We start from the raw sequence: 25,834 nt of genomic DNA on the forward strand, positions 1-25,834 counted from the left end.
CCACGTCCATTTTGCGAAACGAAACTGGCCGCCGCGAGTGCTTTGTCGAGGTGAACTGAGGCATAGACGCGCGAGCTGGTCGAGCACATGCCTTAGTTTAAACAGACGAGACATCAGTGGAAAGTTTGTTCAGTCGGATGTCAATGGCAACGAAATTAAACGAGGCATGTAGCTTTAGCTTATTATTAACGTTAACTGACGAGAGAGAGAGAGAGACAGAGAGAGAGCGAGAGAGCGAGCGCACTTCTGTTGAATGCTCTTGATTGCTGATCGTTCACTCAGCACATGTTATTTGGATGAAAACTAAATCGTATATGTAGCCTAAGTAAAGTAAAACATGAACTGTTACCTGACTGAAGTATAACGAGTGGTTCCCTACGTTATTACAGCCAGGACGTGTGCAGGTTAAGAAGTTTCATGAACGCAAACATCCGAAGCGCGCGCCCCACAAACTAGCGTCTCAGCGCGAATACTGAATTAAATTGTCTTTCACGTCTTGCGCTTGTACGGACGAATTCACACACAATGTAATAACGCCCGTCTTGGTGAGTATCCTATAGTAAACAAAGTCGGTTATATCTCAAATGAACGTAGCATGTTCAAGTGCGGTCTGTGCGTTCGGTCTTAAAGGGGCAGCAGTTTGATAAACCTGCTTCTGTGTTTTAATGCTAATCAAACAAAGGAGAAATAAATACTCACTGCTCTTGACTAAATAGGCTACCCTTTTCAACTTTAGAAAATATCCATCTATATATAATTCATACAGTAATGAATATGCTTTTTTCACATTTGATTACTTTATTCAAATTTCTGTACTGTTAGATACCCGAAAAACTCTAAAAACACTGTTTATTTCATTTGTAGCCTTTCTTTGTTCTATATTGTATATATTTGTCCTATTTGTAATTCGATTGTTTGTTTTTATTTTGTTACTGACTGCTTACTTGTTTTAAATTCACATTAATTAGGCTGCTAGTTTTTGTTGTAGTATCAAAATTGGATTAAATAATTGATATTTCACTGGTTTTGACAAACATTTGAACCGCTGACCCAGTCCTCAGCACTGAGCCCTGCTGAAGCAGCTCTAAATATGTGCTGTGCTATTAAATGAAAGATAAAATATGATAGAGCAATAGAATGAACAGTGACAGTAGGCTTAAAGAAGCTCATACAATGCATTTTAGCAGGCTTAATTAAGCATGAAAATAACTGAAAGAAATATATATATTTGATGAACAAATTAAGCCAACTAATATGATTTATAATCTTTTGGTTTATCTACTAATACATTTAAAAATTACAAATGCAGTGAAAATTCAGGTATCGGTTACGGTATCGGTATCGGCGAGTACCAAAAATTACAGTATCGGTATCGGACTCGTTCTGCAAAAAGTGGTATCGGGACATCCCTATCTCTTTGAATTATTTTTGTTGTACTGAAAAGGAAATAACTCTTTCTCTTTCATGTCAGACCTGATGGAGAGTGAAGTGAAGGAGGAGAGAGAAGAACTGAGTGAAGTGGAGGAGGAACATCATGTCAAACCTGTTGAAAAACATTTGAGTCGCTCAAAGACTAAACAGACACTTTTAAAGAAAAGAAGAGCCAAGAAATCTTTCACCTGCACTCAGTGTGGAAAGAGTTACACAGCCAAACATAGTCTTGAGACCCACATGAGGATCCACACTGGAGAGAAGCCGTTTAAGTGTGATCAGTGTGGAAAGAGATTCTCAACCAAACAAAATCTTGAAATTCACATGAGAGTTCATACAGGCGAGAGACCGCACACGTGTGATCAGTGCGGGAAGAGCTTTAAACAAAAAGTACATCTTGATGTTCACATGAGGATCCACACTGGAGAGAAGTCATATGCATGCAATCAGTGTGGAAATAGTTTTACAACCAAACGAAATCTTGAGCATCACATGAGGATCCACACCGGAGAAAAGCCGTACGCATGTGATCAGTGTGGAAAGAGTTACTCAGAAAAACAAACTCTTGATGTTCACATGAGAATTCACACTGGAGAGAAACCATTCATGTGTGATCAGTGTGAAAAGAGATTCTCAAACAAAACATATCTTAAGATTCACATGAGAGTTCATACAGGAGAGAGACCGGCCACATGTGATCAGTGCGGGAAGAGCTTCACACAAAAAAATAACCTTAAGATCCACATGAGGATCCACACTGGAGAGAAGCCGTACGCATGTGATCAGTGTGAAAAGAGATTCTCAAACAAACAACATCTTGAGATTCACACGAGAGTTCATACAGGCGAGAAGCCGTTCTCATGTGATCAGTGTGGGAAAACATTTCTTTGTACATCAAACCTGAAGACACACCTGGCAGTTCATATGAAGGAGAAGCCGCATTCATGTTCTGAGTGTGGAAAGAGTTTTTCACGGCTGCAATATTTATATAAACATCAGAAAATTCACACTGGTGTGAGAGAGTACATGTGCTTTGAGTGTGAGAAGACTTTTATTACAGCTGGACATTTTAAACTGCATCAGGGGATTCACACTGGAGAAAAACCTTACAAGTGTTCACACTGTGACAAGAGATTCAGTCAGTCATCATCTCTGAAAATACATGAGAGGATCCACACTAGAGAGAAGCCGCACACGTCTCTCCTGTGTAAGTTAGTTTCCTAACAGCCATGATGAGCAACAGGACATTTGGATTCACATTTTTTTTACATTATTATGAGATACTGAGTTATAATTATGAGAAAGTATCTCATTATTATTAGAACATTTCTTATTATGAGATGTTTAGTCCTTATTATGAGAAAGCATCTCGTTATTATGCAATGTTAAGTTATTACGAAAGTTTCTAATTATTATGAGATATTAAGTCATAATTTTGAGAAGCTATCTCATTGTTACAAAAAAAACATTGAGATATCAAGTCATTACTAGAAAGTTTCTCATTACGAGATGTACATCATTATGAGAAAGTATCAAGAAAGTATTTGATTATGAGAAATTATCTTTTATTATGAGTTGTAAGTCATTAATATGATGTAGCTGATTATTATGGGATTTACTGTATGTTTTTTTATAATGAGAAGGTATGAGAAGGGATCTTATTGCAGGAAAGTGTCCCATTATTATGTGAAAGTTTATTATAAGATACTAAGTCTTAATTATGACAACATTTATCATTATTGTGACTTACATATTTGTATTATATACTGTAACTGTGATGGAAACAGTCTTCCATACTTTGTCCCACGGACATTATGTGACTGAAAGTTTTTAAACACAGGACAAGATGTAAATCTCCTTTATGTGAGAGCATGTACCAATTAAATCCTTGAATCCTTGATCTTGACATTTGCAGATATTTTGAGGTTGCAGAATAGGAATTATGGGAGGCAGTTTGTCATCAAATATGGGAGGGTAGGCACGTCATCGGAGTCATCCGGTGGGCTCCCTCTTTCACTGATGTTTCATTGATGAGCCCATGACATCACTGGAGGGCTCAACGGTGATGCACCACATTGCACAGCTCCGCAAGTCACTCCCACTAATCCAGAACATGTCTCCAGGACGCCGGTGTCCATGTGCGGTGCGAAACTAGGATGGTTCCCAATACAAACATCCGTGTCCTCGTCTGATTCAGAGATTCCGTCCAGGAGAAATAGGCATCGTTGAAATTGTTTGCAGCAGACGGACTTTATCTCTGCGAGAGCACAGTCACCACCAGTCCGCCCCAGCTCGAGCCAGTCCGGGCTCCGCCATTGTCGTAACTTCACATCTGGCTCCATAAAAGCAATATCCGCCATCTTGTTTGGAAGCTAAGCTAACAGGTGAGCTTAGCTTCCAAACAAGATGGCAGATATTGCTTTTAGTTTCTGCAAGTGAAGTCCCACCCACTGATCTGTAATAGGTCTGTAATGTGAGCGGGTCCCATCCCCTGGGAAAGATGAGGAATGAGTGAACAGTATGTTCCTCTACAAAGAAATGAGATTTTTACATCATTATAAGCAGGATCTGCAACACTGAAATCCGTATTTCTCCCGTCTCAGGGTAAAATGGGGGAATAATGCACGACCATTCAAGAATATGAGTGTGTTTCTAACGATACAAAGCTTAATGCAAATGGGTGAAGTGTCCCTTTAAGTTTTAAGTGGTCAATAATCCTAAATGCCTGTTTTTTTTTTTTTTTTTTTTTTTTTTTTTTGGTCTTAATACAACCCTTTACCTCCTTTGTAATATAAGGCTTATTATTGGGAAGACTTTTATATTCCGTTTTGGGATCACAGCGTCAGAACAGAATTATATGTAATCTGTGGTATCTTCTGAGGAAAGGTCCAGGCTTCGCTCACTAAATAAATGACCCAGTCTGTGCATAAAAACAGTCTTTCAGTGCTTCTACACTGGCTTCTAACCATACATTGATAGATTTAACCAGAGGTTTGCAGCTCTTTAGGGCTGTCTTGGAAATAGGGATCAAGTGAACAGTATTATGGTCAGAAATTTGACAGAGGTGATAATATGCCGCTGTAGTTATTTTGCTGTAGTGGAGGATAAAGTTGTTTGATAAAGATGATAGTGTGTTTTTGATGGGGTTTTTTTACAAGAAATTACAGTATTTTCTTTCACTAGAGCAGTTTAACAGGCTGCTCAGGCTTAATCATGTATCCTGACTCAAATAATGTGTTTCTAACAGCAAACACTCAGAATAAAGTGAGATGATCTGCTGATGATCCTGAATGGCTTGTTGAATGAGTGTTGATAGTCTGAGGCTCATCAATATTAACAGATCTGCTGAAAACACTCTTTATTTCATGACAATAGTTCCTGTTTTCACCTCATTTATTATGCTGATGTCTTCAGATCTCCTGTGAATTGACACTTAAAGCTCATTTCATTGGTGTCAGCAGACTGAGGGGATTTGTTGGTTACAAATACAAATGTATTTTTTTGGTCAAATGCTTTTCTTACAGTTCTTTACTACTTTCTAGATATTTTCCCTTATTTAAATAAAGAAACAGAATAATATTAGAAATAGAAATAAAAATGTATGAAATTGCATATTGTTTAACGATAGACAGACAGATACATTATGAATTGTGCCAATTAGCATATGGATAAAAGACAAAAAAGAGTATACAGCAAAAAATTTAATAAAACAATAATATATATACAGTATATACAATTTTCAGCTGCTGCCATGTTCTTTTAATGCCTGCTGGATTGCATCTAAATGAAAATTAAAATTAGGTTGAATAACATACTGTTCTTCCAGTTTCACCTCTGATATTATAACAGTAGGGCAAGTTACTCTAAAATAGTTATTACTAACTACAAATGACACATTCAGCAGTGTAATTAGGTTAATGTAATAATGACTATCTTTATAAGGTATTGGTCTACTTATTACTAATTACTAAATCCCATCAACCTCAACCACTTGAACAATACAAGGAGAGACAAGAAACTGCACTTTTAATGCTTTCAAATAAACAATATACAATTGCATGAATTATTCTTGAACTGACCAAAGTGTGTAGAGGGAGAAGGTTACATTAAAAATATACCTTTTAAAAATGTATATTAAATATGCAGAATTTTTCTATAGTCTAATGCAATTACATCAGATTTTACTTTAAATTACAGAAGAATTAAGAGTAATCCCTTTAATTAAATTACAGTATTTAGATTACTTGGTAATTAATTACACCCAACACTGTATAACTAATTAAAATGTAAACGTACGCATTGACTCGAGCAACTATTTTCTCCCTAGCTAACTCTCTGTCCTTCACTGCTGGAGCTGATATATAAAAAATAATAATAATGTTCGTACTCTCCATATGCTTGCAGAAGCTCATCCAGTTCTGCTGGGGAGAAATATGAAGACCTCTTTTTGTCTGGCGCTGTTGCCATGGTGACGCTTTTTATAGTTGAAAATATATTTTAAACATTAAAATGGACAGTTTACTTGCATTTAATGTGTTTTTTTGTTTGTTTTTTACATCTGGTCTTTGACCCTATAAAAATAAACTTAGTTACTGATGTATTTTTGGTTTTGTCAGATCATCTCCTCCAACCAATCTGCAGTTCAGTCAGTGATGCTCCGCCCACAGCAGTCACATGGACAATGAAGCTCCTCCCACATCAATTACATCATCAGTGAAGCTCCTCCCACAACAATTCCCCAATAAATACTGTAATTTCCCATCAGCTACAAGTGAAGACGAGCATCAGAGCATCAGGAGGAGCTGAAATCTGCAAAGACTGAGTTTATTAAAGAGGACAGTGAGAACATGTGTGATCCAGAACCCTGCAGAATGAAACACACTGAAGATCCTGAAGAACAAAGAGGTTGGTGTTTATTCTTCATTCATTCATGATGCTGAAGAACATTCATGTTAGAAACATTCAAGCATTCATCACTTTTAGATAATAAGTTAAACTATGAAATGGTACAGATTTTCAACAAATGTTCAGTAGAGGGAGGTTGAAATTGTCAAATGCTCTAAGTTGCACGGGTCCCACACTTGAAAGCGGTTCCTTACTTCTGAATTGAACAAGAATGAGACTTAAGTTGCCTTTTCTCAATTTATTGTAGAATTTTCAGTAGGTGAAAAACCTTTAAAACCACACACAACAAAGCAGTGTAAATATTTACAGCAATGCACATGAATTAAACCACCACAATTTCACATCGTACATAATTTATACGGGTTTAATTTAGTAAGTGTTAGCACAATACTATTTCTTTTTATTAATACTATTTTACACCATAGCAAATAAGTTTTCAAAGAGCTAGCTTTTATCAGCAGATTTGTATTTCATTCGAAGGGAATTTAACCATGTTTACCATAATAAATATTCTAACAAATGAATTGATTTCACATTAAGACAGTGAATTTTAGACAGAACATTAATTTGAGCAAACTGAATATATTAATCATTTCTTGATAATATACTTTTTTAAATGATTGTTAACACTACTAGGCGTTTAGGCTCAGCAATTTAACCACTAACCTAATCACAGATACCAAAATAACAATGATAAATACCCAAGTCCATAACACGCACATTTACACGAAGCCACCAAACGCAGTTATTAGTGCTTAGATAGCGCAACGCAAACATTTCCTCTTACCTGCAGTCTCTTCAGAATCAAAACCATCCCGTTGTCATTAGCTCTGTTTTATATTTGGTTTGTGTGACGTTCTGTTTTATACAGTAAGTTCCATTAGTGACTGGATTCTGTGATTCTGCATCTCGGGAATCAAATGTTCTACATGGTATTTGCAGTATTAAAGAGAGTTTGTTTTGAGTTATTTATTGTTGTGTTATAAAGTTGTTAATATTAGTGTAAGACGGGTATGTATTTAATAGCTCTCTACACACTCTACATAGCGCTCTTCATGACCATTGAATAGATAAAGCCGCTGTACATTAGATAATTGTGTCATTAATCAAATATATTTAATAGTTATTTCTACAGAAACATGGGATTTGTGTCTATAATGTTTAAAAAAATAATTATTATCAATGTACCTCATTTATGGAAAGTACTTTTTGTTATTACATCAGAGCTCTTTTGTATGTTCTTTCACTTCATATTCCTCTCTTTGAATTATTTTTGTTGTACTGAAAAGGAAATAACTCTTTCTCTTTCATGTTAGACCTGGTGGAGAGTGAAGAACTGAGTGAAGTGAAGGAGGAAAGTGAAGAACTGATCGAAGTGAAGGAGGAGAGTGAAGAACTGAGTGAAGTGAAGGAGGAGAGAGAAGAACTGAGTGAAGTGAAGGAGGAAAGTGAAGAACTGAGTGAAGTGAAGGAGGAGAGTGAAGAACTGAGTGAAGTGAAGGAGGAGAGTGAAGAACTGAGTGAAGTGAAGGAGGAGAGTGAAGAACTGAGTGAAGTGAAGGAGGAGAGTGAAGAACTGAATGAAGTGAAGGAGGAGAGTGAAGAACTGAGTGAAGTGAAGGAGGAGAGTGAAGAAGTGAAGGAGGAGAGTGAAGAACCGAGTGAAGTGAAGGAGGAGAGTGAAGAACTGAGTGAAGTGAAGGAGGAGAGTGAAGAGCTGAGTGAAGTGAAGAAGGAGAGTGAAGAACTGAGTGAAGTGGAGGAGGAACATCATGTCAAACCTGGAGAAAAACCTTTGAGTCGCTCAAAGACTAAAAAGACATTTTTAAAGAAAAGAAGAGCCAAAAAATCTTTCACCTGCACTCAGTGTGGAAAGAGTTACACAACCAAACAAAGTCTTGAGACCCACATGAGGATCCACACTGGAGAGAAGCCATTTAAGTGTGATCAGTGCAAAAAGAGTTATTCAGAAAAACAAACTCTTGATATTCACATGAAAATTCACACTGCAGAGAAACCATTCACGTGTGATCAGTGCGGGAAGAGCTTCACACAAAAAACTAACCTTGAGAGACACATGAGGATCCACACTGGAGAGAAGCCGTACGCATGTGATCAGTGTGAAAAGAGATTCTCGGACAAACAAACACTTCAGATTCACACGAGAGTTCATACAGGCGAGAAGCCGTTCACTTGTGATCAATGCGCCAATACATTTCTTTGTGCATCACACCTGAAGAGACACCTGACAGTTCATACGAAGGAGAAGCCGCATTCATGTTCTGTGTGTGGAAAGAGTTTTTCACTGCTGTCATATTTACATAAACATCAGAAAAGACACACTGGTGTGAGAGAGTACATGTGCTTTGAGTGTGAAAAGACTTTTATTACAGCGGACAGTTTAAAACTGCACCAGAGAATTCACACTGGAGAAAAACCTTACAAGTGTTCACACTGTGACAAGAGATTCAGTCAGTCAGCAGATTTGAAAAGACATGAGATGATCCACACTGGAGAAAAACCTTACAAGTGTTCACACTGTGATAAGAGATTCAGTCGGTCAGCAGATTTGAAAAGACATGAGAGGATCCACACTAGAGAGAAGCCGCACACGTCTCTCCTGTGTAAGTTAGTTTCCTAACAGCCATGATGAGCAACAGGACATCTTGGTGGTTGCTTGCTATTGGATTCACATTTTGTACATTATTATGAGATGTTTAGTCCTTATTATGAGAAAGCATCTCGTTATTATGCAATGTTAAGTTATTATGAGAAAGTTTCTAATTATTATGAGATATTAAGTCATAATTTTGAGAAGCTATCTCATTATTAAAAAAAAAAAACATTGAGATATCAAGTCATTACTAGAAAGTTTCTCATTACGAGATGTACATCATTATGAGAAAGTATCAAGAAATTATTTGATTATGAGAAATTATCTTTTATTATGAGTTGTAAGTCATTAATATGATGTAGCTGATTATTATGGGATTTACTGTATGTTTTTATAATGAGAAGGTATGAGAAGGTATCCTATTGCAAGAAAGTGTCCCATTATTATGTGAAAGTTTATTATAAGATACTAAGTCATAATTATGACAACATTTATCATTATTGTGACTTGCATATTTGTATTATATAACTGTGATGGAAACAGTCTTCCATACTTTGTCCCACTGACGTCATGTGACTGAAAGTTTTTAAACACAGGACAAGATGTAAATCTGCTTTATGTGAGAGCACGTACCAATTAAATCCTTGAATCCTTGATCTTGACATTTGCAGATATTTTGATGTTGCAGAATAGGAATTATGGGAGGCAGTTTGTCATCAATTATGGGAGGGTAGGCACGTCATCTGAGTCATCCGGTGGGCTCCCTCTTTCACTGATGTTTCATTGATGAGCCCACCACATCACAGGAGGGCTCAACGGTGATACCTGGCGTCCCAGTGATGTTGGCCTGTTCCTGGTTACCTTTACATATCCAACATTATTAATTAACAGTGACGTAGCACAAGATCCCGGGCCCTATGCAGGCAGTCCTGATGGGCCCCCATGTTCTTCAAGATAAATGGGAAATGGTTTTCCTCCTATAGTGTGACGTCGTGCACTTTCCCAGAGAAACAGACAGGAGATGAGGATCCGGTTTATAAGCACCAAAACGGCTGAGTTTTATTTCCTGAACGTTTACAGCCTAAACACGGGTATCAGGAGGTGTCCTAACTGTTCCCCAAAACAGAGATATGTCCTTCCTCACTTCTTCTTCTTCTTTTCTAGTCTCCTATCAAAAACCACCCTTACCTCCCTAAGCCCCTCCCCCTTAACCATTTCCCTCCCGGACACCTCCCCCCAAACAGTAAGTAAATCAAGTAGGCATATTTATAACAGAGAATAAACAGTGTCAGCACCACATTGCCCCCTCCTCAAATTTCCTCGTCCCCGAGGAAGGTGAAATCCATTAAATGGATTTCTGGGCCGAAGCTGTGATCCAATCCTCGCTCTTGGGGTCTGCTGCGACCCAGTGGCAGGTAGCCCATGCCTCAAGGGGGTAGTCGGCCGGTACTCCATCTCCGGGGTGATACGATGGCCTCCATTGCGATGTCTGCTGCCCTTCGAACGATGATCCAGACTCATGGTGCAATCTTCAGGCGCCCCCAACCCAGACCGCCCCAGAAGAACTCCAGACCCTCCCGGCGCTGCGTCTCCAGCTCCTCCGAGAGTATCCAGAGTGCCCCCAGGAGCCTGGGTCAAAGGGTCACCCTCTTCACAGCCCGCTGAGGTTCCCCACCCCTTGTCCGACGCTGCGTCTCCAGCTCCTCCGTCCGCAGGGTGGGTCGCCCCAGCGGTCTGCCACTGTCCTCTGCTCTTGAAGGGTTGCCGTTCTCCCAAATATGGGGCCATCCTGTTCCGGTGTAACACCACAGCCTGTCCCCCAGGCCTCTTCCGAATACGATAAACAGACTCTCCAAGCCTCTTCACTACATAACAGGGTCCTACCCAGGCACAATCCAGCTTAGGTGAACGTCCCTTTTTCCTCTTTGGACTATAGACCCATACCAGCTCTCCATCATTAAAATCACGACCTGACGACGAGCAAACTCATGGGCTGACTGCAGCCGGTCCTGAAGCTGATGGGCATACTCCAATCCGGGTGGGGCCTTTGGTGCATCTGGCGGTTGACCCATCAGCAGGGAGGATGGGGTTCACAATTCTCTACCCAGCATGAGGAGAGCTGGCGTACATCCAGTGGTCTCCTGCACCGCACTCCGACTTGCAAGCAGGACCATCGGCAACTGAAGACCCCAGTCCTTTTGATCCTGGCTCACACACAGGGCTAGCTGGGTGGCCAGTGTTCGATTGTACCTCTCTACTAACCCATCACTCTGGGGGTGTAGGGGAGTTGTCCTTGTCTTCCGGATACCCAACTGCCGACAGAACTCAGAGAACACATGAGACTCAAAGTTCCTCCCCTGATCAGTATGCATCTCAGAGGGAACCCCAAAGCGAGCAAACAGACCTTCCAACAGGACATCCGCCACTGTCCCCGCCTCCTGGTTGGGAACAGCATAGGCCTCTGGCCATTTTGTAAAGTAGTCCATTACGACTACCACAAACCGATTTCCTCGAGGGGTCTGTGGAAAAGGTCCTAGTACATCTACTGCCACACGATCCATGGGGCAACCTACCAGCCGTTGTTGTAGCGGGGCATGAGACCGGCCTGTTGGACCTTTTTTAGCAGTGCAGGCGTCACACCGACGACAGAATGATTCCACATCCCTACGGCAGGTGTGCCAATAGAACTCTTGCCGAACTCGTTTTAATGTTTTGTTTACTCCAAAATGTCCTACCCCCGGTTGTCCATGCATTGCTTCCAGCACCAAGCGGTGACAGGACTTAGGCACTACTGTCTGCCACCTGGTTACACCGGTCACAGGTTCCACAAATCCTCTCTGCAACAATCCCAAATTCAATGCCAGGCCATCCCGCATGGACCACAACCCCCTCACCACTGGTCCAAAAGCCATGACCTCTTCCCACGTAGGCCTCCTCCCGGCTTCCACCCAGTCGATAACTACCTGGAGCTCGGGGTCCTTGCGCTGCTCAGCGGCCCATGCTACATTTGAATCAGGCAGCACTGCACAACAAGACACCTCCATCCCCATCTCCGGGTTCATTTCAGCCGGTCCCTGCATCGCATATCCAGCCAGCCGCTCACATTGTGGGCAGGATGCCATACAGGTGCGCCTTGACAACCCATCCGCATTCTGGTGACTTTCCCCCTTGCGATGCTGAATTGTGAACTGAAACTCCTGCAGGCGTTCTATCCACCGTGCCACCTGTCCCTCTGGCTCCCGGAAAGACAACAACCAACGTAGGGACGCATGATCCGCTCGGATCACGAAATGAAGGCCGCAGAGGTGATGTCTGAAATGGCTGACTGCCTCCACCACGGCTAAGAGTTCTCGTCGGGTCACACAGTAATTACGCTCCGCCCTGTTGAAGGCCCGACTGTAGTAGGCAATCACCCTCTCTCCCTTTTCCCCCTCCTGGGAGAGAACCGCACCCAGACCTACATTGCTGGCGTCTGTATCCAGGATGAATGGCAATCTAGGGTCTGGGGTGGCCAAGACTGGCGTATGACACAAAGCCTCCTTCAGGCTTTCAAAAGCCTGCTGCTGTTCTTGCCCCCACTGGAACCGCTGTAATTTCTTTGTCAACTCATGGAGGGGAGCAGCAACAGTGGGAAACCCAGGAACGAATTTCCGGTAATACGACGCTAGTCCTAGGAAAGCTCGCAACTGCCTAAGGCTGCACGGGACCGGCCAATCGCGAACAGCTGCTGTCTTCTGCTCATCAGTGGCCACCCCTGCCGCGCTCACATAATGGCCTAAGAAGGTCACGGCTTTCTGCATCAGCTGGCACTTCTCCGTGTGCAATTTCAGACCAGCCTGGGCTAATCTGGTCATGACTAGATCAAGAGCACTCAAGGCCGATTCAAAGTCTTTTCCATCCACTAAAATGTCGTCCAAATAGACCAGGCACACCTCTCTCGGAATACCCTGGAGCACCCGCTCCATCAGCCGCTCAAAGGTTGCCGGAGCGTTGCACAGACCAAAGGGCATGGTCTTGAATTGCCAGAGGCCTGTCCCTGTCGTGAAGGCAGTCTTCGGTCTCGCGTCAGCACTGAGAGGGACCTGCCAATACCCGCTACGCAGATCTAGTGAAGAGAACCACCTGGACCCAGTGATCCGATCCAGAGACTCATCAACCCGCGGAATCGGGTAGGAATCCTTGACAGTCACCTCATTCAGGCGTCTGAAGTCGACACAGAAACGCCAGCCGCCGTCCTTCTTGGGGACCAATACCACTGGCAAGGCCCACGGGCTTTCCGATGGCTCTATAATTCCCGAAGCTTTCATCTCTTCTAGGCAGTGATCTGCAGCTGACTGCCTTATGGGAGGTAACCGTCGCGCACGTTGCCGGATGGGTGGTGCATCCCCCGTGTTTATACAATGTTGTACCAACTTCGTCTGCCCGACATCACTGGCTGAGGCAGCAAAGAGGGTATCATGGCGTTTCATCACTCGCCATAATTTCTGCTTCTGCTGTTCTTCCAAACCCTCACTACTTCTCTCCCAAACAGCTTTTGCTGCTTGCATCAAAACTGGGCTCTCCCCAACCTGACTGCAGTTCCCACTATCAGAGACGGCTGGTGGTGGAATGGTGGAAAGCCTGACTGCAGAGCCAGACAATTGTGTCACTACAGACTGTAACGTTGGTGACAAAATTGAAGAGTTTGGACCTGGGACTCCCTGGGCTTGTGAGCTAGGATTCAGATGACCCACGTAGCGCGACTGAGGACCCGTCCATATAGAATTAAAGTGAATTGGTACCGAACATTTTCCAGCTAGCGTTAGGGTCGCTGCCATCAAGTCCAAAACCGCAGCTGCCTGGTGTAGGAAATCGATACCCAGGAGAGAATATTCTGGAATCTCAGCGGCCCAAACCCACATAACTGTACTGTGTCCCTCCACACAGATTTCCGCCTCACAACGGCCCATCAAAGTTGCTTTCTCACCCATGACAGTGGCCAGGGGAAAACGAGCTGTCTGAAGGACCCTCCTTGTCAAGAATTTAGGATGAATAATGGTGACTGTAGAGCCAGTATCCAACAAGGCCCGGACCAGTTGTCCATCCACTTTGGCCTCAATTCGGCAGCACTCTACTGGACTAACCAAAGCAACAGATGATCCACAGGGAGGTTCTGAAATGGCTGATGGGCCGAGAGCACCTCCCTCTACTCCGACCCCTGTCCATTTCCCGACGGCGTAGTGGACACAGCCACATCCAGGGTCGCACATTCCCGGCGCAAATGACCTGTTTTTCCACAGCGCCAACAAACCATAAGCTCCCTCTGGGACGTATTCACCTTAACAGTTTGCAACTGAGTCTGATCCCCGGAACATGCAGCAAAAACCCTGGGGCGGCCAACATTATTGATGCTTACCGTTCCGTTGAGCCGTTCCTCCAATATCCCCTCTATAACCTGCGCTTGATCAAGGGCTTCATCAAAGTTAGATGGCTGAGCTATTCGTACTTGCTGCCGCAACCGATCTGGGGTCAATCCCCGCACAAACGCGTCCAGAACCAATGCATCCCTCACGCTTTCGCTGAATGTTGGGTAGCTGCGATGGGCTAAGTGTCGCAGGTCAGCCATAAACACACCCAGGGGTTCTTTTGGTTGACGGATACGCTCCTGAAACTGCTGCCGTAAGGCCATCGGGGGTGTAGTGTCCCCAAAGCGGCGAGACAAAGCCTGATGCAACGCGTGAACACTATACACCTGACTTCCCTGGACATCCAGCAGTACCTGTTGTGCATCGCCATCTAAAGCCGCTGCGAGTTGGCCCACTCTCTCAGCTTCGTCCCAGCCATTAGCCTCGGCCACCAGCTCGAACTTCTTCCGGAACGCCTCATAAGAAGAATGACCATCATAGCGCCCCAATTTCAGACAGCTACGGGTTTTACAAGACCCTCGGTCAGGCATGAGTGTGACGGATTGCATTGGCCGGTTAGAAAAGGAGCAGCCGGTGGGTATGGGTTCTCTGGCTGGAGCCGCTAAGGGCCAGGGAGGAGAGGTAGCTGATAAGGTTGGACACATGCCCCACACTGGTTGAGTTTCCATTGTTTGTCTCATATTACTCATTATTCGTTATTCATTAGTCCGGGTGCTTATGGACACAGCTCATTTGGTGGGGGGAGTTATATGGCAGTGCAGTTGGCCACTGAACGTTGTAAGAGGGAGCGATGGAATAAGGTTTATTAATCTGTTCTGGTAAAACAAATGGATTAGCTTGGCTACCAACGGAGCTGTACAGCTCGCCAAAAAGCCCCTCTTTGACATGCATATGGCTCGTTTGGGGATGATTATAACTGTAGCTTGAATCTTCAGGATAGATAGAACGGGCTTCATCCGCCTTGACCCATGTACAGCATCTCTGTTTACCAGCGTCTCTTTCCGCGATCCGCGTTCCAGGCCGGATGTTTTGATCCTCGCTGATTTCCGTTTCCGGGTCAGCCGCCCGGCCGCGCCCGCGACCTCCCGCGATCGGAGTGCTCGCGATGAAATCATGTTCACCAAAAGCACGAGACATGGTAAAACAGGGTGCGGAGGACCGTGGTCTAGCTTTAAGGGAATATTCTTGATCACATTCGTTCAGCAAAAGCGGCAGAAAAGGATTATTGGGCGATAGCGCGCTAATCAGCACATTTCTTCCATCTCGTGCATGCTCTCCCTCGGGATTACGCTCATCCCGCCCATGCTGGGGCTCTCCCCTGCTTTTCTCTAACTTCTCAGCGGATAATTGAAGCGATCTTACCGGCTTATTCTCCATCGTCTTCTGGGAATCACGAGTAGAAAGCTGTGGTTTTGATATCCCACTTCTGACACCAGTGTGACGTCGTGCACTTTCCCAGAGAAACAGACAGGAGACGAGGATCCGGTTTATAAGCACCAAAATGGCTGAGTTTTATTTCCTGAACATTTACAGCTTAAACACGGGTATCAGGAGGTGTCCTAACTGTTCCCCAAAACAGAGATGTGTCCTTCCTCACTTCTTCTTCTTCTTTTCTAGTCTCTTATCAAAAACCACCCTTACCTCCCTAAGCCCCTCCCCCTTAACCATTTCCCTCCCGGACACCTCCCCCCAAACAGTAAGTAAATCAAGTAGGCATATTTATAACAGAGAATAAACAGTGTCAGCGCCACAATATCTTTAGGTGGCGTTTTGTTTGTTTTCTCTGTGCCTTTACTTGCCAGCCTGTATACCAGGGGTCGGCAAGTAACTTTGGCCATGGGCCAATATTTTTTTTAGCCAGTAGATGGTGGGCCAGCTACACAGAGTAGGCCTATCGATACAAATTAAATACTTTTATATAGGCCTATAATCGCGGAATATGATGGGTCCGTCACCGTCCGTGGATCATTCGTTCAATCGTTTTTTCAAATTAAAACCAAAAATAAAAAGATGAAAAACGACTTGTTTTTCCATTATTTATTTCCTGAACTAAAATGAAAAAACGAATAACAATGGGTTTTCTGATTTTCTGATTGTGCTCAGATCAAAAATAGAAAAAAATAATTACTGGATTAGACAAAATTTTTTTTTTATTTTTAATTTAACACCTTAGGCATATATCAAGGAAATCATTTTAAACAGATCAAGTACTATTGTGGTAACAGATTACAGCCATTTTAATAAAGGTGTGAATAGCAATCATACTCATTCGCTTACAGTCCGACTTTTGAACTTTATTCCTTTTATTATTTATTCGGGACACACACATACACACCTAAGGTTTAAGGAGTTCTGCGCGGGACTGTTTTTTTTCTGTCCCGCTCCCACAAGGTTCTATTCAGCAACCGCTTAAAATACACTCGGTGTTCACCCGCTTTATTTCCCGACCTGACGGTTCCGCAAAATTTAGATCTCGTTTCCATAATCTCGCATTCAAATGTCTCTAACGGCAAGAATGAGATTAAGTAGCCTATAATAAATGCTATACAAAAATTGTGTTCGTGTCAATATAAATATTAGGCTATTTTAACATTGTACTGTCAGCAGAGAAAAAAAATGCCACAGAAAAAAAAAATGAAATATAAATAGCCTAACATAAATTAAATAGGACAAAGCCTATCACTCAAATTTCTAAGCAACATAAACGAAAATCATATTGCCCTACTGACAAATGAAGTATATATTTTCTGCCGAACTATTTCAAACATCCTTGCAAAAAAAGAATGTTGTTGACTGACAATGGTTTCAGTACCAAACAGCTCCTCAGAGCTAGGTGTACAGGTGGTCAGAATTAAGTGCGGATACGCTGTCAAAAGATGTCGGGAGTGGGCTATTGTCAGTCAGACCGCCCACTCCGTCCAAAGTAGCTTACACCAGAGTTCTGACCGCTACCGTCTTTTGACGCGCGAATGGACACAAAGTGGTCAAGCGTATAACTAGACGCGGCAGGCGCGAATTTGACGCGCTATTCGCGTCCGGTGTGAACGCACAGTTATACTTTAAAATGTAATCCCGCGCCGCATGATTCCCTATGGGTGTTTCACACAGTATGTGGCGGTGAAATCGCCGCGCGACTGCGGCTTTTCTCAAGTAGTGGAAGAGTTTTGTGCAGCATTTAGGACTTCCAAAATAATCCGGCAGGCCAGAAAATATTGCTGGTGGGCCAGTTTTGGCCCGCGGGCCGCCAGTTGTCGTTCCCTGCTGTATACTATGGTGTCTCTCTGATCATTCGTTAATTTATCTGGCCATAGTCCTGGATCCTCTGGCAAAAACTGGTCTGAATTGCTTTGCCTACTTTCCTGCTCCTCATCTCTCATTTCCACACTGTGCTCAGAGCAACACTCATGCTCCCTGCTCTCTTCACTTCCACCATCATCCTCAATCACATCTTCTCCATCATCTTTCTCTACATGAAGTACGATATTAACCTCTTATCCTAATTATAACCTAACATAATAAAACACACTATGATGTTAGTGTTACTTAACACCTTTCAGTCAAAATGGCTAAACATGGTTTGCTTTAATTTTGAACTAAATTAGCTCATCTTGTCTCAAATCCAAAGAGGAGGATGAAGGGTGTGTTGCTTCTCCACTCCCTGATGTGACAGTTTCTGAAACTGAGGACCATGTGTTTCACAATGTTAAGATCTGCTTCTACTAAATCTGACAGAGGAAAAATATAATGTTGACATGATATCTAGCAACTGATGAGCTACCAAACTACCTATGGCACTGATTAGCCTAGTATTGCTAATTTGAGATATTATAGCCAATTCATTTAAAATTAAACAGGTTTCAAATTAGGCTATTATAATGGTGTTGTATGCAAACAGCATTGTTAGTGCCTGTAGTCTTGAAGAGGGTGGGGAGATTTCTTCTGATATCTTTCCTGGATGGCCACCGGACAAGGCATTGTAACTCTTTAGCCATCACATCGAGCCATTCATGAAAGATGTTTGAGTTAAGCCTAGACGAAGCTTCATCAGGACCACAAGAAACTGCTCATAAATATGGTTGATGATGCGTTCCATATTGTTGTTAGGTAAGTGAGGAGGGTGAAAAACACAGAAGCAGATGGTAGACCAGTGTAAAAATGAGTGTGCTCATCATTCAAAATAAAATCGGACGGACTGCCAAACATATGATCTTGTAGTCGTTTTTCTTGAGATTCCAGTTTCTTCTCCAGTAAAGCCATTTTTCTTTTTAATTCAATGTTTTCATTTTGTAGCTGGTCAATGTCCGCCATTGACAGATCTGTACCCACAGCAGTGCATCCTTCTTCAGGGTCAGCATGGGTGACCTCTAAGGAAGGTGAATCAACAGACTCAACCACAGATGGTCTCCTCTGGTATCGCTCCAACTTCTGTGAACCATCAATGGGGTTTTTATGAGTGTTACGTCCTATGAGTGTCTAGGGTTAACAGAACGTAACATTTTAAGATTTTAAAGAGCATTTGTCTGGGCCCTGCCACAGCACCACAACAACAAGATTCTTTTTAACTCTTTTATTCAAAGGCTCTTAACATATAACAACCTACTCAGAAAGTAGAGCTTTAGGGAAGAAAGGCTTCGGAAGGGGGCAATGCCAAAATAACAAACAAAAGCCAGATCTACTTGGTTTTTAAATTCTTAATCCATCCATCCATCCATCTTCTTCCGCTTATCCGGGGCCGGGTCGCGGGGGCAGCAGTCTAAGCAGGGATGCCCAGAGTTCCCTCTCCCTAGACACTTCCTCCAGCTCTTCCGGGGGGACCCCGAGGCGTTCCCAGGCCAGCCGGGAGACATAGTCCCTCCAGCGTGTCCTAGGTCTTCCCCGGGGTCTCTTCCCGGTGGGACATGCCCGGAACACCTTCCCGGGAAGGCGTCCAGGAGGCATCCGGAAAAGATGCCCGAGCCACCTCAGCTGGCCCCTCTCGATGTGGAGGAGCAGCGGCTCTACTCTGAGCTCCTCCCGAGTGACTGAGCTTCTCACCCTATCTCTAAGGGATCGCCCAGCCACCCTGCGGAGAAAGCTCATTTCGGCCGCCTGTATCCGGGATCTTGTCCTTTCGGTCATAACCCACAGCTCATGACCATAGGTGAGAGTAGGAACGTAGATTGACCAGTAAATCGAGAGCTTCGCCTTACGGCTCAGCTCTTTCTTCACCACGACAGACCGGTACAGCGACCGGATTACTGCAGAAGCTGCACCGATCCGTCTGTCAATCTCCCGTTCCATCCTTCCCTCACTCGTGAACAAGACCCCAAGATACTTGAACTCCTCCACTTGAGGCAGGAGCTCTCCACCAACCTGAAGCGGGCAAACCACCCTTTTCCGACTGAGAACCATGGCCTCGGATTTGGAGGTGCTGATTCTCATCCCAGCCGCTTCACACTCGGCTGCAAACCGTCCCATTGCATGCTGAAGGTCCTGGTCTGATGGGGCCAACACGACAACATCATCCGCAAAGAGCAGAGATGAAATTGTGTGGTCCCCAAACCTGACCCCCTCCGGCCCCTGGCTGCGCCTAGAAATTCTGTCCATAAAAGTTATGAACAGAACCGGCGACAAAGGGCAGCCCTGCCGGAGTCCAACATGCACCGGGAACAAGTCTGACTTATTGCCGGCAATGCGAACCAAGCTCCTGCTCCGGTCGTACAGGGACCGGGTAGCCCTTAGCAAAGGGCCCCGAACCCCATACTCCCAGAGCACCCTCCACAAGATGCCGCGAGGGACACAGTCGAATGCCTTCTCCAAATCCACAAAGCACATGTGGATTGGTTGGGCAAACTCCCATGAACCCTCCAGCACCCTGTAAAGGGTATAGAGCTGGTCCAGTGTTCCACGACCAGGACGAAAACCACACTGTTCCTCCTGAATCCGAGGTTCTACTATCGGCCGGATTCTCCTCTCCAGTACCCTGGAATAGACTTTCCCGGGGAGGCTGAGAAGTGTGATCCCCCTATAGTTGGAGCACACCCTCCGGTCCCCCTTCTTAAAAAGAGGGACCACCACCCCGGTCTGCCAGTCCAAAGGCACTGTCCCCGACCGCCACGCGATGCTGCAGAGGCGTGTCAGCCAAGACAGCCCCACAACATCCAGAGACTTGAGGTACTCAGGGCGGATCTCATCCACCCCCGGTGCCTTGCCACCGAGGAGTTTCTTGACTACCTCGGTGACTTCAGCTTGGGTGATGGACGAGTCCGCCTCCAAGTCCTCAGCCTCTGCTTCCTCAATGGAAGACGTGACGGCGGGATTGAGGAGATCCTCGAAGTATTCCTTCCACCGTCCGGTGATATCCCCAGTCGAGGTCAACAGCTGCCCACCTCCACTGTAAACAGCATTGGTAGGGCACTGCTTCCCCCTCCTGAGGCGCCGGACGGTTTGCCAGAATCTCTTCGAGGCCGACCGATAGTCCTTCTCCATGGCCTCACCGAACTCCTCCCAGGCCCGAGTTTTTGCCTCCCCAACCACCCGGGCTGCAGTCCGCTTGGCCCGTCGGTACCCATCAGCTGCCTCAGGAGTCCCACAAGCCAGCCAGGACCGATAGGACTCCTTCTTCAGCTTGACGGCATCCCTTACTTCCGGTGTCCACCACCGGGTTCGGGGATTGCCGCCTCGACAGGCACCGGAGACCTTACGGCCACAGCTCCGAGTGGCCGCGTTGGCAATGGAGGTGGAGAACATAGTCCACTCGGACTCAATATCTCCAGACTCCCTCGGGATCTGGTCGAAGCTCTGTCGGAGGTGGGAGTTGAAGATCTCTCTGACAGGGGATTCGGCCAAACGTTCCCAACAGACCCTCACAGTACGTTTGGGTCTGCCGAGTCTGTCCAGCTTCTTCCCCCGCCATCGGATCCAACTCACCACCAGGTGGTGATCAGTTGACAGCTCCGCCCCTCTCTTCACCCGAGTGTCCAAGACATACGGCCGGAGGTCAGATGAAACAACCACAAAGTCGATCATTGACTTCCGGCCTAGGGTGTCCTGGTGCCATGTGCACTGATGGACACCCTTATGCTTGAACATGGTGTTTGTTATGGACAAGCTGTAACTAGCACAGAAGTCCAATAACAGAACACCACTCGGGTTCAGATCAGGGGGGCCGTTCCTCCCAATCACGCCCCTCCAGGTGTCACTGTCGCTGCCCACGTGGGCGTTGAAGTCCCCCAGTAGAACGACGGAGTCCCCAGTCGGAGCACTTTCCAGCACCCCTCCCAGAGACTCCAAGAAGGCCGGGTACTCTGCACTGCCGTTTGGCCCGTAGGCACAAACAACAGTGAGAGACCTATCCCCGACCCGAAGGCGCAGGGAAGCGACCCTCTCGTTCACCGGGGTGAACTCCAACACATGGCGGCTGAGCTGGGGGGCTATAAGCAAACCCACACCAGCCCGCCGCCTCTCACCATGGGCAACTCCAGAGTGGTGAAGAGTCCATCCTCTCTCGAGGAGTGTGGTTCCAGAGCCCAAGCTGTGCGTAGAGGTGATCCCAACTATCTCTAGTCGGAATCTCTGAACCTCACGCACAATCTCAGGCTCCTTCCCCGCCAGAGAGGTGACGTTCCATGTCCCTAGAGCTAGATTCCGCGTCCAGGGATCGGGTTGTCTAGGCCCCCGCCTTCGACTGCCGCCCGATCCACTTTGCACCGGCCCCTTACGGTCCCTCCTGCAGGTGGTGGGTCCACGGGAGGGTGGCCCCACGTCGCTCCTTCGGGCTGAGCCCGGCCGGACCCCATGGGGGGAGGCCCGACCACCAGGCGCTCGCATACGAGCCCCAACCCCGGGCCTGGCTCCAGGGTGGGGCCCCGGCTGCGCCATACCGGGCGACGTCACGGTCCTCAATTTTGTTGGCATCATAAGAGTTTTTTGAACCGCTCTTAGTCTGACCCGTCACCTAGGACCTGTTTGCCTTGGGAGACCCTACCAGGGGCATATAGCCCCAGACAACATAGCTCCTAGGGTCGTTCGGGTACTCAAACCCCTCCACCACGATAAGGTGGCAGTTCAAGGAGGGGCAGTTCAGTTGTGAGGCTTATTAAATTCTTAATAAGCATCACAAAGAATATACAAAGAAATAACAAATCTACCCTCACTCCCTACCTAGCCACAAAACAGGAGAAAAAGGGGTTTGCAAAACAGGAGAAAAAGTTCCCAAGTAACAAAACAAAAGAAAGCAACAACAAACAATCAGGAGAATAACAGCTTTAAAAGGAAAAACAAATCACAAGGTGGCTTTACAATGTAAAGGTTCTAGACTGTGGCATCTCACAATGAAGCAACAGACCCTTCAGCAACAGCATTCAACAATGAGCAGGCTACAGCACAGATCCACAACAAGGGCTCAACAGCTCCAAACAACAGGACCGGGCAGGACACAGACCATGCTCTGGAGAAGAGTTCTCCACGATTGAGAGTTATGCTGGATTTTATGATGCTTCCCTCCAGAGGGTTGTTCCATAAAACAAGATTAGAATACAAGCCAGGCTTATTTTGGTTAGTCAGACTTATTGTCGGTGGATTCTGTTTCATAAAGCAAACTTAAAATAGTTCAAACTCAGTTACCCTGGGAACTTATGCTGGGAAACTAGCCTGGTCCAGGGCAGGCTAACTGTCAGGCTAAGCCTCAGTTGTTACACAGATCCTCTAACACTGACCGACAAGAACACAATGATATCACCACCGACACTCTCTCATACCATTATTGGACTTTATTAACCACTATTAGTCCAAAAATAAATACACAGTATACAGAAAATCAACTTAAATAAGGCTACAATCAGGGATGTAGTGGAGGCTAAACGCACGTAAACGCCGTTTACGCACCTCCCAAAATTCGGAAATAGCGTTTGGCCACCTCCAAAATGCGTTTATCTACCTCTAAATTTCACGTTATTTGAGCGGACTTTGCTTTTCCAGTGCGTGATCGCCGATCGGTACATGATTAGAGCATTTGGGCCGTTAAGGACAGAGCAGAACGCGCAGCGCAAACACGGAGAGCAAAACATTGAGCAGAGAGCGCAGCGCGCCGACACAAACACACACACACACGGAACAAGAGAACGGCGCACACACGTAGCAGAAAACACGCTCGTGAAGTTACTAGACAAGTTGCGCGAGAATGAAACTTGATCGCAGCCGCAACAGGAAATCATTAAAACGATGCAAAAAAAAAGTTTATTTTTTTATTTTTATTCATTACAGGCAGCTGATTTAATGTAGGGAGCATGTCAACACCCAACTGTACAAGAGATTCAGAGGGAATCAAGCCTGCACCAGGTTAAAGACTTTCCCCATTTACAGGGAAACACTTATCCACATTTTTCTGATAGACCAAACAACTAATCAATCAATTGTGGAAATATTCAACAGATTATTCGACTATGAAAATAATCCCAAATCCCTGATCATTATGAAGGCTACAAGTGCGTTGCATTGGAAGCCCTGGATATAAGCCTCCCTCTCTATCTCTCTTAAATATTTTTGTCCTCTCTGTTTTGTCATTTAGTAGCCTAAACTTGATAGATTTCAACCATATTATTCCTTTTTGAGTCTCTTTAACAAGAACTTAGATTAATGTATGAATTGAATAGTGATTGTGTGACCTATGATGAGGGAACAACCAGTGATACCCCTGGTAGTACCATCAAATGATAGCCTATAGCGATGTCATCAGGATACACATACACCGGTAGGCAGTGGCCCACCTTACCGGGTGACCACGTCATGGTCCACCAGAATTTATAGTTTACCCACCTCTTTTTTTACCACTACACCACTGGCTACAATGATAAATTAGACAATATATATATAGAAAGATAGATAGATAGATAGATAGATAGATAGATAGATAGATAGATAGATAGATAGATATAGATATAGATATAATAATAATAATAATAATAATTCATTACATTTTTATAGCGCTTTTCTCGGCACTCAAAGCGCGTTACATAGAAGGGGGGAATCTTCTCAACCACCACCAATGTGCAGCATCCACTTGGATGATGCGACGGCAGCCATATTGCGCCAGAACGCCCACCACACACCAGCTTACTGGTGGAGAGGAGACAGTGATGAAGCCAATCAGTATATGGGGATGATTAGGAGGCCATGATGGACAGAGGCCACTGGGCAAATTTGGCCAGGATGCCGGGGTTACACCCTCGTGTCAAAGCGCGTCAATCAAAGTTTACAATATCGATGAGAAAATTAAGCGGAACTATCCTTCTGGTCATGAAAAGAGAGAGAGAAAAAACCACCATGAGAGTGAATTGCGGGAACAGCAATCAGGTAGACTTGTGTTCTCTTCTCTCCTCTCCAAGTTTAATGTCAGCAAAGAACAGTAAAGTTAAGTTGATGTGCATCTATCTCTAGTCTTTCTGGACAGTGCATATTTTGGTCTTTCTGCGTCTTGCTTACACTTCCAGGGCTGTGTTCTGTGACTTTGTGCCTGACACAAAAAATAGTGCGAGTGAAACTTTTACGTTTGATAAACGACTAAGGGCAACGGTGTTTGTTTATAAACTGCAGCTCGGAAAAGATAACCGTGTCGCGTGTTAACATGCGTTCATATGCGCATGCACGAAATGAAATGCGCACTTTCCAGCAAAACATCTGTGGGGACCAGTAGGCTACAATATGGGCGTGATGGCACTCCTCATTATAGGCACACATACTTTTCAAACAAGACAAGGATTATCTAGACTCCAAGTCAGTTTAGTTACAACTCTGCAATAAAGCAAGATGGAAAGCAATATATTGACATTGACTATTGATTTATAGGCTATATTGCATTTAAAATGTTGATTGGCTGGACATACTGGTCAATATGGATGCACATCCCTCAGTAAATAATAACCATCAAGTATAAAGTATTGCTTTTATCATTTAAAACACAGTGACGTGCTATGACAAGCCATTTTAGCTTTTATTCATTCACAGGATGCATTTTTGATATCAATAATTACATTTAAAATGTGAATTCTTGATATTAAGAATGTACTTTTTCTAGTAACAATGTCTATTTTTGATATCAGGAATTACATTTTCATTAGTACTAGTTACTGGGGTGTCAGGTGTGACTGTTGTGTGGCAATGGCAAATGTTTTACATGGGTCAGGTAGGAGGGCCCCTTTACAGAATTTCGCTTAGGGCCCCAGAGAGGTCAGGATCGGCTCTGGTTACACCCCTACTCTTTCGAAAGACATCCTGGGATTTTTAATGACCACAGAGAGTCAGGACCTCGGTTTTACGTCTCATCCGAAGGACGGAAATATAGATATATAGATAGATAAATACAATATATATATACTACAGGTTTTCTTTTTTTACTGGCTGAATGTTTTGTGCCCAAGATTTAATTAGATTGTTTTAAAGATTTATGAATACATTTCTCTCTGGTTTTGTTTGGCAGCTGTAGTACATGTTTATGATTATT

At 44.5% G+C, this 25,834-nt stretch overlaps 1 protein-coding gene across 1 annotated transcript in view; it reads left to right on the top strand.

Annotated features, from left to right (window-relative positions):
* Positions 1-25,834, top strand: part of LOC309508551 (uncharacterized protein) — a gene marked incomplete at its 3' end in the record, with an annotated part of 70,184 nt that overhangs the window by 24,474 nt on the left and 19,876 nt on the right. The window contains exons 6-7 of the mRNA XM_082183153.1: positions 7,653-8,960; positions 11,772-12,076. Coding sequence (XP_082039279.1) covers positions 7,653-8,960; positions 11,772-12,076 — 1,613 coding nt within the window. The remainder of the gene's footprint in view (positions 1-7,652; positions 8,961-11,771; positions 12,077-25,834) is intronic.

This window comes from Leuciscus leuciscus (assembly GCF_965113295.1).
Source record: "Leuciscus leuciscus genome assembly, chromosome: 1".
Taxonomy (NCBI): Eukaryota; Metazoa; Chordata; class Actinopteri; order Cypriniformes; family Leuciscidae; genus Leuciscus; species Leuciscus leuciscus.